General features: G+C 44.7%; 1 protein-coding gene across 1 annotated transcript; it reads left to right on the top strand.

Moving 5' to 3' along the window:
- Positions 1 to 8,349: 8,349 nt before the first annotated feature.
- Positions 8,350 to 13,865, top strand: LOC307201052 (interleukin-8-like). Its single transcript, XM_079950189.1, has 4 exons — positions 8,350 to 8,479; positions 10,956 to 11,082; positions 11,192 to 11,276; positions 12,836 to 13,865. The coding sequence occupies exons 1-4, from the start codon at positions 8,398 to 8,400 to the stop codon at positions 12,839 to 12,841; spliced, it is 300 nt and encodes a 99-aa protein (XP_079806315.1). The 5' UTR covers positions 8,350 to 8,397; the 3' UTR covers positions 12,842 to 13,865.
- The last annotated feature ends 1,749 nt before the right edge of the window (positions 13,866 to 15,614 follow it).

The raw sequence follows: 15,614 nt of genomic DNA, 5'->3' as shown, positions 1-15,614 counted from the left end.
GAAATCTGGCTGAACTGTCCAGAAGGAATAAAAATATTGTTAAGATGGAGTTTTCTCAAGATTTGCTCTCTAGCATTAAAGAAAATGAACAAGATCGGCAGAAGGGACCTGGAAAAGAGTTAAGAGCCTTGGACATAAGATCTCCAGGTTGATGGACTATATGGAATTAATGGAAAGGACTGGCAGAATCCGAAACCAGGGAGAGGAGTTGATGGAAGAAGACTGAAAAATTAAAAGTTTATATATAGAAATATTGCAAAATTAATGAGTGATAGAAAATTGGTGGATTGATATTTTATGGATTTAGCAGAAATGTTATAAGGAGTTAAGTATTTTAGTTTTAATGTTAAAATAAGGTTAAAGGGAAAAAAAATATGTTATGTATAATATGATAGAGAATAGAGAAAGATGGAAAGGATTTGCTGAAACAGCTAGTAGAAGTGGAAAACAAAAAGGGAGGTGAGAGGAGGTCAAGGAAACAAGGGAATGAAAGAAAGAGTTTCGAAAAGGAGGAATGTACCGTATTTTTTGCACCATAACACTCACTTTTTTCCTCCTAGAAAGTAAGGGGGAATGTCTGTGCATGTTATGGAGCGAATGCCTGCGGGTGGCGGGGGGGATCTGCTGCAGTCGTGAGCAGAGGATCCATGGTTCCCCTTCCTTCCCTCCTCCGTGGTTACAAAGCATGGATCCACATGGATCCTCAGGATTTTTGCATTGGGCTACTCCAAACTCACTGTCAGATCACATGTCTGTGGCCACAGCATGAACCACAAAAATCATATATCCACTATTTCGTTTAGAATATTTTTTTTTCTTGTTTTCCTCCTCTAAAAACTACGTGCGTGTTATGGTCTGGTGCGTGTTATAGAGCGAAAAATACGGTAGTTTTTTTGTTTTTTTAATTGTTTTTGATTTGTTTTATTTAGGGTTAGGGTTAGGGAGTGGGGTTTTTTTAGTTTAGTTTATAGTGATTAGGTTGTGTTTTGTACCGTTTTTATGTTGTATTCTAGGGACGCAGGTGGCGCTGTGGGTTAAAGCCTCAGCGCCTAGGACTTGCCGATCGAAAGGTCGGCGGTTCGAATCCCTGCGGCGGGGTGCGCTCCCGCTGCTCGGTCCCAGCGCCTGCCAACCTAGCAGTTCGAAAGCACCTCCGGGTGCAAGTAGATAAATAGGGACCGCTTACCAGTGGGAAGGTAAACGGTGTTTCCGTGTGCGGCTCTGGCTCTGGCTCTGGCTCTGGCCAGAGCAGCGATGTCACGCTGGCCACGTGACCCGGAAGTGTCTCCGAACAGCGCTGGCCCCTGGCCTCTTAAGTGAGATGGGCGCACAACCCCAGAGTCTGTCAAGACTGGCCCGTACGGGCAGGGGTACCTTTACCTTTACCTTATGTTGTATTCTATTGTATATATATATATATATATTCTGTTCTTTTTTCTTTTGTGTTTTTTTTCTTCTTTGCTTCTGTTTTCTCTTCTTTTAAAAGTAATAAATATATATATTTTTTTAAAAAAGAGCCCTTTGGTGCTCTTCAGACTCAGCCACCAGTCGTTTCAACAGAGCTTGTGTAGAAGGAAGTTTAAGTGGATTGTGTTTCCTTGTGTTCTTTGTATGATTTAATGTGGCTGACAAAACTCGTTTTCTCAAGAGTTGGCCGAGGAATGTGAAACTGAGATACTAACAATCTTGCTCTCTAGCTTGAGACAAATGCAAGTTTCCTAGCCCCCCGCAAAAAAAAACTAACAAAAAACAGCTTTGGGAATTTTGTGGGGAAATTACCCAAACGCTTCTGGAAAACTAGAAATCTGTCTAGGAAGTTTATGACTGTGTGAGAAGCATACGTATTTGCTGAGTTCTTCTTAGCATTAATCATGAATTCGTTGAAGCAACTGAGCTGAAACATCAGTTAATATGTTAACCACTGCAGCTTCAAGCGGATTTATAGAGTTAGCAGAAGCAAACTTCATTCTTAGGGTAAATTTGTAGCTATTACCTCCTTGCTTATCAAGGACTTAGAAAAGATTGTCACTGGGTTCTTTTTTAATAATCTTCTAGCGGCCATTAAGGGTGTCCCAGAGATTCAACCCCAAGATATCATTTAGGCTACTGAACTGAAAAGTCAATTAATGTGTTACAACTGCAGCTTCCAAGGAATTTGCTGCTTTTTCATTATTTAGCAAAATGATTGTTACTTACTAGAACAAAAGACTTATAAGGGGCTTACAGCAGGCAGCCTAAATTACTCGTTAGAAACACCAACAAAAACATTAAAAGCAAATTATCTATCTATCTATCATCTATCTATCATCTATCTATCTATCTATCTATCTATCTATCTATCTATCTATCATCATCTATCATCTATCATCTATCATCTATCATCTATCATCTATCATCTATCATCTATCATCTATCATCTATCATCTATCATCTATCATCTATCATCTATCATCTATCTATTGTGTGTTTGTTTGTGTGTGTCTGTAATTTTAAAATGATGGGGAATAAATTGGTAGCTAATATTTAATCCTATATCCCTATGGAATGTATGGAAGTGAGAGCTGGATCATAAAGAAGGCTGATTGCCGAAGAATTTATGCTTTTGAATTGTGGTGCTGGAGGAGACTCTTGAGAGTCCCATGGACTGCAAGAAGATCAAACCTATCCATTCTTAAGGAAATCAGCCCTGAGTGCTCACTGAAAGGACAGATCCTGAAGCTGAGGCTCCAATACTTTGGCCACCTCATGAGAAGAGAAGACTCCCTGGAAAAGACCCTGATGTTTGGAAAGATGGAGGACACAAGGAGAAGGGAACGAAAGAGGACGAGATGGTTGGACAGTGTTCTCGAAGCTACCAGCATGAGTTTGACCAAACTGCGGGAGGCAGTGGAAGACAGAAGTGCCTGGCGTGCTCTGGTCCATGGGGTCACGAAGAGTCGGACATGACAAAACAACAACAACAACAACAGGTTCCTCTGATGCAGATCAAGTATATTTGCTTCTAATACCTCCTAACTCAGAAGCAAACTGAGCGAAATTATTTGTTGAGTTTCTCCTTGTTTTGGAAGGTTGGAAATAGGCACACACAAAAAAAACCCCACATGGACAAATACATTGACTTCTAGCAGCTTGTAACTACGAACCAAGGAGAGCCAGTAATGGTAAGATTCTGTTTTTAACAAATTCCAATGGTGTAGCATAGCCAATAAATAGCCTTGTTAGTTGGCTGCAGCAAAATCAGCAAAGAATCCTGACCCCCTAAAGCTAACAATTTTATGATAGTATCAGCTTCTCTCTTTTTGGATAGGTGCATCTGACGAAGTGGACTGCAGTCCACAAAAACCTATGACATGACAAATTTGTTTGTCTTTAAGGTGCCACAAGACTCGCCGAGTCTCACGGAAATCTTCCATTTTGGAAAATTGCAGGTATAGTCACACAGGAAAGCACACAAAACGTAGTTGCCCAGTAAAAGGGCAGGTATTGTTAACATCAATAAAGCTGCTATTCACCTTATGTACTTCACTGGGTCACCATGGAGAGTTTGGGAGATTCCTGGAAACACAAGCTAACTGTTGTGTTGGTACAAAATCAGTCCTAAGACAGGGAGGTTCAAGAATTAATAGGACAACGACACGTTAGTGCACAATTTTTAATGGGCGTTTTCCAGGTGCCATAGGCCACACCAAGGTTTGATGGGCTGAGAAGATCTTGAGATCTTTAATGTAATGTGTAGTTTGTCCAAAAGACAAGAAGATGGCAACCTCCTGACCCATCTCAAATCTATTTGATATGTCTTATATCTGTTGCAGGACCGCCCCCCCCCCAAATCATTCAGTTTGTACAAACACGACACACACATTCACACACGACATATGCGACGCTTCTGTTATAAATTCATAGAAAATCACCCATACATCGGATCTGTACCGTTCCACTTTTATTTTACACCATGAAGGAAGGACTATCAAAGGGGGGAGACTTGACACAAGGCAGCCAACACAGCGAGCCCTACCCAGTTGGCATGACAACCTTGATGGTCCTAGACAGAAGATCATTACACTCAAAAAGTGGGAGTGGATTCACCACGGACTGAAACAAAGGACAGTGATCAGCTCTTCCCTCTGGAGACAAGAAACTGCAAACTACCCTTTGTCCTCTGGAAAGTACTCATGGGGAGAGGGAAAGGAGGAACCGGCCAGGTGACAATACACTCAGGTTACCACCACAACTCCTCCCTCAACCTCTCCTTTTTGTGATGTGTCAGTGATGTAGTCATGATGTAGATGTGATGTAGTCAGGGGTGTAGCATGAGGGATTAGTAGCTAATAAACGTTGGGGGTCTCCTTTTGTTCAGGGCTTCCATCTTGCTTCATCTTGCAGTGAGTGGGAGTCCTGTTGCGACAGTCTTCAATAAAGACCAAGCCTACTGGCTGCCGTTTTGCTCCAATTGTCCGGGTTGGTGTCTTTGCTTTTGTCCAAGGGAGCCCTCGGATTTCTCCGTTAACGTATCAGGCTTCCTCAACCTCGGCCCTCCAGATATTTTTGGCTTACAACTCCCATGATCCCTAGCTAGCAGGATCAGTGGTCAGGGATGATGGGAACTGTAGTCTCGAAACATCTGGAGGGCTGAGATTGAGGAAGCCTGTCCTATATTATTAACACACTGGACTAAACCATGTTTTCACTGTACATGTACAAGCCTCACTACAATTCATGCAAACCTCTCTTTCTTCCACCCCACACCCAGCATATTGTTGTTTAGTCGCCTTAGTCGTGTTCGACTCCCTGTGACCCCATGAACCAGAGCATGCCTTGGAAACTCTCCCTTTCTTCTCAAAGCTTCCCCTTTTTTATGTCCATGGAGTTTTCTTGGCAAAATACTGGAGTGGTTTGCCAGTTCCTTTTCCAGGTGGATCACACTTAGTCTAAAGCAGGGATCAGCAACCTTTTCCAGCCGTGGGCCAGTCCACCATCCCTCAGACCATGTGGTGGGCCGGACTATATTTTGAAGAAAAAAATAAAAATGAACGAATTCCTATGCCCCACTGTTTGAGAACACTGTCCAACCATCTCATCCTCCATCGTCCAATTCTCCTCCATCTTTCCCAACATCAGGGTCTTTTACAGGGAGTCTTCTCTTCTCATGAGGTGGCCAAAGTATTGGAGCCTCAGCTTCAGGATCTGTCCTTCCAGTGAGCACTCAGGGCTGATTTCCTTTAGAATGGATAGGTTTGATCTTCTTGCAGTCCATGGGACTCTCAAGAGTCTCCTCCAGTACCATAATTCAAAAGCATCAATTCTTTGGCAATCAGCCTTCTTTATGGTCCAGCTCTCACGTCCATACATCACTACTGGGAAAACCATAGCTTTAACTTTAACTATACGGACCTTTATTGGCAAGGTGATGTCTCTGCTTTTTAAGATGCTATCTAGGTTTGTCATTGCTTTTCTCCCAAGAAGCAGTTGTCTTTTAATTTCGTGACTGCTGTCACCATCTGCTGCAATTTTCCAGTTCTGGCGTGCAGGGCCTGATTCACAGGTTCAGGGGAAATGGCATACAGTTAGTTGCCTGAAGCTAGACAAGGAGCCAAAAAATCACTACGTGCAAGAGAAGGGAGTGCATGGGCCAAAGAACCAGGCAAAGCCCATGCCCTTAAGGCTACTTAAGGTAGGTGTGAAGAACCTTGAGTCCTTCAGATGAAGCTGAACTAGCTTCTCCTGGTACCCAACACCAACGCGTTGCTTTGATCGACTTCCAGTTGGACCTCTCACCATGACGTGCCCTCTCCACCAGGCGAATGGTCTCCTGGTAGCAATTTTCCACAAATATTCAGGAAAGGAAGGAGATAAGAACACCATCAATAAGAAGGGGTTGACGGAGTTGGCCACTGTCATTTTTGAAATGGAAATTCACATCCACACCCTCAGTCAGAAAGCAAATGATGGGTAATAATAATAATTTATTATTTGTAAACACCCCCCCCCCCACATCTGGCTGGGTTTCCCCAGCCACTCTGGGCAGCTTCCAACAAAGATTACAAATACATTAAAATAATAAAATTTATATCTACGCACCAAACGATATTTACTTTCTCAACTTCCCCATTTCCCGAGAAATGGAATGTTTGCACAATACCCTCCCTGACCACTTAGTAATGTTCAGTCACTTAAAAACCAGGAAAGAGAGGCATTTCCTTATTACCCAATATATTTTTTACTTGATGACAATGCAGAATATTGTCATGTTGTTATGTTGCATGCTCATGGCAGTTTTATAATTACCCATTATGATAGTAAAAAAATCTTTTTATATTATTCTTATTCTTATTATTAATCAGATTAATCAGATTTATCCCATGCATCACTTTGTATACTTTGGTTAGAAGGGTGGTTTGGAAGACGCCGTAATTCAACCAAATACATTTATTACCGTTTGCAAACCTTCCATTTGACAATGAAACGGAGTCCGTTCCACTAGCAGCTCTTACTGTCAGAAAGGTCTTCATGATGTTTAGATGGGAGAGGAGATGGTAGAAGAAGACTGGAAGGAATTCAAGACCTACCTACAGAAACATTGTAAATTGTATGAATGTTAAGAAGGATGCTAGATTGGAATGTAATTTGGCACCATTAAGCTAGATGAATTGAAGTATGAAGATAAGCTAAATTGAAGAAAAGATAAACTTTGGATAATTATCAGGCTAAATTTAAACTTTATAGATTTGAACAAAAGTTATCTAAAAATAGAGATATAATATTGGAAAAATAGATAATAAGAATGGAAATAAGGGGATAAATTGCTGGTTAGATATTTATAAATCAGGAACGCTGGAGCGGGAGATGTGAGGGAATCCAAAGAAGTTAAGAAAATATGTAATGATATGTGTTATTTTGTTTCTTTCTTTATTTGTATGGTAATCAAAAAATCTTTAATAAATATCTTTAACAAAAAAAAACAAAACATGATGTTTAGTCCAAATTTCCTTCGTTGCAAATTGAACCCATTGGTTTGTGTCCTGCCCAAACAAGGAGCAGGAGAAAAACAAGCTTCCTCCATCTTCTATGTTTTCAGATGTCTGAATATGGCTAACATAGCCAGTCTCCTTCTCCTCTTTCCCGGGTTAAACATACCCAACTCAGTATGTAACACAAAATCATATAAGGGATAAAACAAGCTCAGTTTTCATACTTCAAACAAACTGCCCAAGACAGGATCAAGACAGCTTGTTCTTCAGTGCAGCCATAATTTCCTCTTCTTCAATTTCCCTTTTTGTGTGTGCATGCCCAATGACCCAGCTAAGGCAGGCTGATAAATTATTATTCATTTTATATATATATATATATATATAGTGGTACCTCGGGTTACATACGCTTCAGGTTACATATGCTTCAGGTTACAGACTCCGCTAACCCAGAAATATTACCTCGGGTTAAGAACTTTGCTTCAAGATGAGAACAGAAATCGTGCTCCGGCGGCGTGACGGCAGCAGGAGGTCCCATTAGCTAAAGTGGTCCTTCAGGTTAAGAAAAGTTTCAGGTTAAGAACGGACCTCCGGAACGATTTAAGTACTTAACCCGAGGTACCACTGTATATAATTTTTATTAATTTTCCATTTAATAATATACGTTTACATCATTATAATCCACTTTATGTCCCTGGCTCTTTAGAGCCTATAGACTTCCTTCCCTCCCGCCACATGGCTTTCAAAATTAACCTTTGTATCATTACATTTTGTACATTTCCCAATTCTAATTACGCTCGTTACAAAATAACTCAAAATTTAAATAAATATAGAAAGGTAGAAAAATTTCTCGTTACAAGTCTCCGGACAACCCTGCTAGTGATGTTAATTGCTTACAATAATCTTTCAGATATCCTATAAATTTACTCCAGTCCTTTTGGAATACTTGATCTTGCTGGTTTCGGAGGGGAAAAAATGAATTATTATAGATAAAGCAAAATCTGGAGCCAGAATGAAAAACAGGCATTGATGACGGATTGTATGGAATGTATATTTGTATGCTTTTATATTTGCAATACGTGTGTATTAATGCTGAATTATTTTAATAATAAAAACTTTTCAAAAACATAAAAAGTAAGAAACGAAAATCAATCTCTCATTTGGTTCCGCGGACAGCGACACCTGCTGCTTCCGAGGGGAACTGCCCTTCGCAAGGACCTCTCCGTCGCATCTCTCACCAGACGCCCAATGCCAAGGCGGTGCGCAGGGAAGGGGGCGGGACTCGTCCCTCGAGCGCCCCTCCGCGGCGGCGGCGGGGATCGCAGCAGCTAGGGACCATAAAAGACCGGCCGGCGCGACAGAGCAGCTCAGAGCGTCTCGGCGGCCGCTGCAGCATCACGTCGGGGATCGGAGCGCCTTCGCATCCGCAACAATGAATCCGTGCCGTCCAGTCCCCTGCGTGGCCGCCCTGCTGGTCTTCCTGCTGCTAGCCGGGAGCGCTTCGCACAGCCAGGGTATGTTAACCTCAGGTTGCATCGACGGGGCGGTCCATTAGCATCCTTTCTGCGCCGATGTTCATTTCAGGGGTGGTGGGCGATTGCATGCAGCGGGGCAGGTACCGGGGTTTCCTGGAAGCTCTGCTAGGCTCCAAAATCCATCCTTTTGGGCAGCCGTCGGGGGCGAGGAAACTCCCGCAAGCTCCCGGAGGCACCGTCGGAGCCTCCGTTGCAAATTTAAAGCCGCGTTCAGGGGAGGGAAAGGAAACCCAAAAAGCCGGCTGGATGGTTGGTAGAGAGGCAGACTTCGCTGAAAGGTCCTAAAGATGACTTTAAGATCTGCGACGGGTGGGAAGCAGCTTCTGAAACCGAGGTGATGGGAGATAGCAGATGCCCTGCTTTCCGACTTGGAAATTTTGTAAACCCAGCTCCCAGTCCCCCGTCCCCACTGTCTGTGGATTTGCTGTGTTTTGTGAGGCAGATGAACTCTGCTCATGCTCAGAGGAGCTCTTCACCTCTGGGCTGTTCACAGTAAAGTTGCTTTTTTGCTGGATAAATGGAGGGCAGAGAAGTGCAGTTGTACCTCTAAGGTGTGTCGTTTTAGGGGGTGAAACTTAACTTTTGCAGATTTATTGGGGGGGGGTTATTAAAAATATGCTTTCAGATGTGAGGGATTCAAATCTGCTTTTTGTGATTGGATAATATTTAGCTTCATAGGACTCTGTTTGATGATGAACTGCTTTCAGAAACCCAAAGAATTTGTTATTTTACCTTCAGAAAATGTCAGGTCATCAGCACCGTCGCTGCAAATAATTGGCTATCATTTTTTTATTATTCCTATGCAATTTTACATGCTTTTTTACTTGACAAGCAAAACTAAATTATATAGATTTCACCCAAATACCTTTTGCATTCCCAAGTCATGCTACAGCTTTTTACAACCCTCGTGTTTTTTTTAATTTGGAGAAGTTGAAAAATTTGACAGGAACTGTCTCTGCTCCTGACTTCTGCATATTTAGTAGTTAGTTAAGGCAAGTTGATTGGACAGGAATGAAACCTCAGATATAGGCTATTTTCACACCGTTATGAACACGTTGAGGTTGGGAGCAGAAACCTCCCACCCCACCCCACCACCCATCCCTGGCAAATGTTTGCAGAGGGCTTTGCCACACTTCTGTTCCAAGGCTGATTATGTAATCCCTGGGCCTCAGGTTGACAACCCCTGCTCTAAGACTAGGCATCTGAAATCCTAATACATGATCGAGCCAGAGCTGGGCATCTCAAGTCCAACAGCGGTGAAATTTTAAAAGCGTCTGTGATTGGATGGTGCCTATACTGTTGAAGGGGATGCGGGTGGCGCTGTGGGTTAAACCACAGAGCCTAGGACTTGCCGATCAGAAGGTCGGTGGTTTGAATCCCCGTGACGGGGTGAACTCCCATTGCTTGGTCCCAGCTCCTGCCAACCTAGCAGTTCGAAAGCATATCAAAGTGCAAGTAGATAAATAGGTCAGGAAGGTAAACGGCGTTTCCATGCGCTGCTCTGGTTCGCCAGAAGCGGCTTAGTCATGCTTGCCACATGACCCGGAAGCTGTACGCCGGCTCCCTTTACCTTTACTAAGGTAAAGGGGTCCCTTTACCTTTACTAAGCAAACTAAGGCCTGGGGGCCAGATCCGGCCCAATCGCCTTCTAAATCCGGCCCACGGACGGCCCAGGAATCAGCGTGTTTTTAAATGAGTAGAATGTGCCCTTTTATTTAAAATGCATCTCTGGGTTATTTGTGGGGCCTGCCTGGTGTTTATACATGAGTAGAATGTGTGCTTTTATTTAAAATGCATCTCTGGGATATTTGTGGGGCATAGGAATTCGTTCATTCCCCCCCCAAAAAAAAATATAGCCCAGCCCCCCCACAAGGTCTGAGGTACAGTGGACCGGCCCCCTGCTGAAAAAGTTTGCTGACCCCTGTGCTAGAGGGAGGTTGGGTTAAGCGTTCGGTGTGGTTGCGCTAGGTATCTTTTCCTGGGCGGAAGCCGGGAAAAGATAACTTTTGTCATTTGCTTCTCAGTAAATACTCAGGGACGCAGGTGGCGCTGTGGGTTAAAGCCTCAGCGCCTAGGGCTTGCCAATCGAAAGGTCGGCGGTTCGAATCCCTGCGGCGGGGTGCGCTCCCATTGCTCGGTTCCAGCGCCCGCCAACCTAGCAGTTCGAAAGCACCTCCGGGTGCAAGTAGATAAATAGGGACCGCTTACCAGAGGGAAGGTAAACGGCGTTTCCGTGTGCGGCTCTGGCTCTGGCTCTGGCCAGAGCAGCGATGTCACACTGGCCACGTGACCCGGAAGTGTCTCCGGACAGCGCTGGCCCCTGGCCTCTTAAGTGAGATGGGCGCACAACCCCAGAGTCTGTCAAGACTGGCCCGTACGGGCAGGGGTACCTTTACCTTTACCTTTAAATACGCCTAGGGTTGCATTGTTAAGTTTCTGCGCTCTCCTTCCACAGCTGTTCCTATGACCGGGGAACTACGGTGCCAATGCATTCAAACGGTCTCCCATGTGATTCCACGCAAGCAAATTGCTTCTGTCACTCTCCTCCCCGAGGGACCTCACTGCGTCGTTCCTGAAGTCATGTAAGTGTCCTGGCCTGGGCCCATGACCTCCTTTGTGACTGTGTGCTGTGCAAAAAGCCCCTTCACTCATCAGCTCAATTCTCTGCCTTCTCTCCCCTCCTTTGAACAGAGCCACCCTGAACAATGGGAGGAAAGTCTGCCTGGACCCCCAAGCGCCGTGGGTCAAGCTGATTGTCAACAAGATTATGGCAAAGGTAACTACAGAAAGCGCTGGCAAGGAGCCGCACGCAGAACGCGGCCTTTGCAATACAGTGGTACCTCAGGTTACATACGCTTCAGGTTACATACACTTTAGGTTACACACTCCGCTAACCCAAAAATAGTGCTTCAGGTTAAGAACTTTGCTTCAGGATAAGAACAGAAAACGTGCTCTGGCGGCGCGGCGACAGCGGGAGGCCCCATTAGCTAAAGTGGTGCTTCAGGTTAAGAACAGTTTCAGGTTAAGAACGGACCTCCAGAACGAATTAAGTACTTAACCTGAGGTACCACTGTATCATTTGGGATCCATAGTGGAAATCTCAGGGCTCGTCTCAGGGGTTCCTTTTTGGGCTGCATTTCTGGGTGCAGGTCAGTGCTTTCCCGTACCTACGGGACCGCCTCTCCTGGTATGTCCCACGGAGGACCTTAAAGGTAAAGGGGTCACCTGACCATTAGGTCCAGTCGTGACTGACTCTGGGGTTGCGGCGCTCATCTCGCTTTATTGGCCGAGGGAGCCGGGGTACAGCTTCTGGGTCATGTGGCCAGCATGACTAAGCCACTTCTGGTGAACCAGAACAGCGCACGGAAACGCCGTTTACCTTCCCGCCTATTTATCTACTTGCACTTTGACGTGCTTTTGAACTGCTAGGTTGGCAGGAGCAGGGTCCGAGCACTGGGAGCTCACCCCGTCGTGGGATTCAAACCGCTGACCTTCTGATCAGCAAGTCCTAGGCTCTGTGGTTTAACCCACAGCTCCACCCGCGTCCCTACGGAGGACCTTACGGTCTTCAAATAAAAACATCTTGGAGGTCCCGGGCCATAGGGGGGTTAGGCTGGCCTCAACCAGAGCCAGGGCTTTTTCGGCCATGGCCCCAATCTGGTGGAACACTCTGTCACAAGAGACTAGAGCCCTGGGGACTTGACATCTTTCCGCAGTGCCTGCGAGACAGAGCTGTTCCACCAGGCCTTTGGCCAGGGCACACTCTGACCCCCTCCTTCTGTAATCCTCATAGAACTCTAGCCCAATGGTTGCCATTAATTTGACTCTGAATTGATTTTAGAATGAATTGATTTTAGAATGTATTTCAATTAATTAATTATGATTTTATGTAAACTGTGTTATTTCTACTGTTGTTAGCCGCTCTGACCCGGCTTCAGTTGGGGAGGGCAGGATACAAATAATTTTTTTAAAAAATATTATTATTAAGCTCCCCCCCCCCCCCGCTTTTTATTGCTGAAAACAATTGTGGGAAACCCAAATTAATGGCACCAGTCCATTTTATTTATAAAAAGGATTTCTGTACTGCCGTATTATAAAAGGTATCAGGGTGGTATACAGCCTCATTTGAAATTAAATAAGTTTAAATTAAATAAATGAAATAAATAAGAAATTAAATTAAATCATTCAGGCAGCTGACAATATGTAGCTCATGATGACATATACCTATTGGGTCTCAGCTTGAAGTGCTTTCAGAAGGTCAGGTGAGGCAACAAGCTTTGCGGTTTCTCACCTTCTCATTTGCATAAATATATCTCTTCCTTTTTCTGGTTTCAGCCCTAACACGCCAAGCTGCGAAAAATGCTCCGGGCATGTTGTACGGAGCGGTTGTGGAAAGCCTCTGGTTAGAGAAGCTGGATGTTGAGCACCTTAAGAACGGAACCACTTTACAACTATCCACTCGTATTTATTATCGAAACTGATTGGAATGTATTTATTGCTACCTGTAGCTATAGCCGGCCACCTGATGGATTCAGCACGCTAGATGCCACTGTTATGTATTCTGCGAAGCCAACTGAATGTACACTGAGCACTGTTTCTGCAACGGGAGTGGGGGGTAGAAATATTCTCTATTAAGTACAGTGGTACCTCGGGTTACATACGCTTCAGGTTACAGACACTTCAGGTTATGGACTCTGCTAACCCAGAAATAATACCTCGGGTTAAGAACTTTACCTCAGGATGAAAACATAAATCGTGCTGCGACAGTGGGAGGCCCCATTAGCTAAAATGGTACCTCAGGTTAAGAACAGTTTCAGGTTAAGAACGGGCCTCCAGAACGAATTAAGTTCTTAACCCGAGGTACCACTGTATATCGATAAAATGCTAAAGAGTGCCATTCAGCTAATAGTCTTCTGGGCAGTCCCTGCTGAAATGAATGGGAGTGGCACAAGAGCCCTGGCACATTTTTTATTACACATATATTCATAGAATTGTGGAGTTGGAAGGGACCCCGTGGGTCATCTAGTCCAACCCGCTGGAATTCAGGAATCTTGCCCACAGCTGTCCCTGGGTGGGCTTGAACCACTAACCTTCTGGTTTATAGCCAGACACACTGGCCCATTGCTGTGAAGGTACAACTCACTGATATTACAACTCACTGATATTATTGCTGAAAACCTGACTATGAACCTATGGAATGAATTTTGCTTAATGTACTTTGCTTAATGACTATATTTAAATAAGGATTTTTTTATTTAAAAAACCTTGTAAAGAACAGTGATGTTCTATATACTTTTGGATATTTCATGTCTTCAGTGTATGGCATACTGCCATTTTTTTTTTTAAGGGAATGAATCATTGTGTCTCTGGATTATAAATTCCTTTTCTTATCTGTTTAACTGTGGAATGCCACACATTCTGTATAAAAATAAATGTTTTTTTTTTCTAATTATAGTGCATTGAACTACATTTTTCTTTCAGAGTGTGTTGTTGAATTTTTATTTACTTATACACTACCAATTAACTCAAAAGTTAAAACAAACAGGGAAAGTACATTTTTTAAAAAAATGCAGTTGATAACCCTAAGAGCACTATTAATTCCTGACCTTAAGGAAACACAGAAAAGATTGAGAACACACATGTTTTTAACAAACACCAAGATAGAACCAAAGTTGGAGCTTATTAGAGTTCCAAGGAGAGGCTACTCCATTAAACAAGGGGCCACCACAGAAAAGCCTCTCCCTAGTTTCTGCTAACTGAAACGGCATCGAAACCAAGAAAGCCTTCAGGGCTGAGCTCAATGCTCAGATCGAATACTCATTTAATGTTATTCTGTTCTGCCGTATGGCCTGTTTATATATAATGGAAATTAAAATTTTACGCAGAAGCAGCAGCCAATATAAAATAAGGAGATAAAAATGTTACAGTACAGCAAAAGTAAAAGGTAAAGGTAAAGGTACCCCTGCCCGTACGGGCCAGTCTTGACAGACTCTGGGGTTGTGCGCCCATCTCACTTAAGAGGCCAGGGGCCAGCGCTGTCCGGAGACACTTCCGGGTCACGTGGCCAGCGTGACATCGCTGCTCTGGCGAGCCAGAGCCGCACACGGAAACGCCGTTTACCTTCCCGCTGGTAAGCGGTCCCTATTTATCTACTTGCACCCGGAGGTGCTTTCGAACTGCTAGGTTGGCAGGCGCTGGGACCGAGCAGCGGGAGCGCACCCCGCCGCAGGGATTCGAACCGCCGACCTTTCGATCTACAAGCCCTAGGCGCTGAGGCTTTAACCCACAGCGCCACCTGCGTCCCTTACAGCAAAAGTACCCTCCCCTTAAAAAAACAAAACAACCTCAGCACACACTACCTCCTACCTGAAAGGCTTTCTGAAATACAAAAGTCTTCACAAGCTTACCTAACGGCCAAAAGGTCTGGCCTAGACTACTTCATGCAGCACAGTCATCAAGTTTATAACACTAATGGCTTCATCTTGTGGCCGTTGGTAGCATTTTGCCTTGGTAGGGCTGCAATTTGTAACCTTGCTGTTTATGTACCGTATTTTTCGCTCTGTAGGACGCACCAGACAATAAGATGCACCTAGTTTAGCGGGGGGGGGGGGGGGGGGGGAGAGAGACAAGGGGGAAAAAAATTCTGAATCCCAGAAGCCAGAACAGCAAGAGGGATCTGGCTTCTAAGATAGCCTCTGGCTCTGTTCTGGCTCCTGGGATAGCCGCTGAAGCCTCTCCCGGGCAGCTGCCCTCTGTACCTTCCCCCATCTCCTGCAAGAACCATGCGCTCTTTAAAGGGAGTGCGGTTCTTGGGGGCTTTTCTGGGAGGTGGGGGAAGGGACAGAGCCCCCCCCACTTCCCACAAGAGCCGTGCGAAACCTCTGCAGGGCAGCGGGTAGCCTTCATCCCACTGCCCTATGGAGGCTTCGCGGGGGCTATCCAAAAGCCAGAATAGCTAGAGGGAGTGCTGCGCAGCGGTCCCTCTAGCTGGTCTAGCTTTGCGCGAAGCCTCCGCAGGGCACGGGAAGCCTTCATCCCTGTGTCCTGCAGAGGCTTCTGGGATAGCCCTCAAAGCCTCTGCAGGGCAACGGGGTGCCTTCATCCCGCTGCCCTC

The sequence above is a fragment of the Podarcis cretensis genome (assembly GCF_951804945.1).
Source record: "Podarcis cretensis genome assembly, chromosome: 13".
NCBI lineage: Eukaryota > Metazoa > Chordata > Lepidosauria > Squamata > Lacertidae > Podarcis > Podarcis cretensis.
This window is presented reverse-complemented; position numbering and strand designations above follow the sequence as displayed.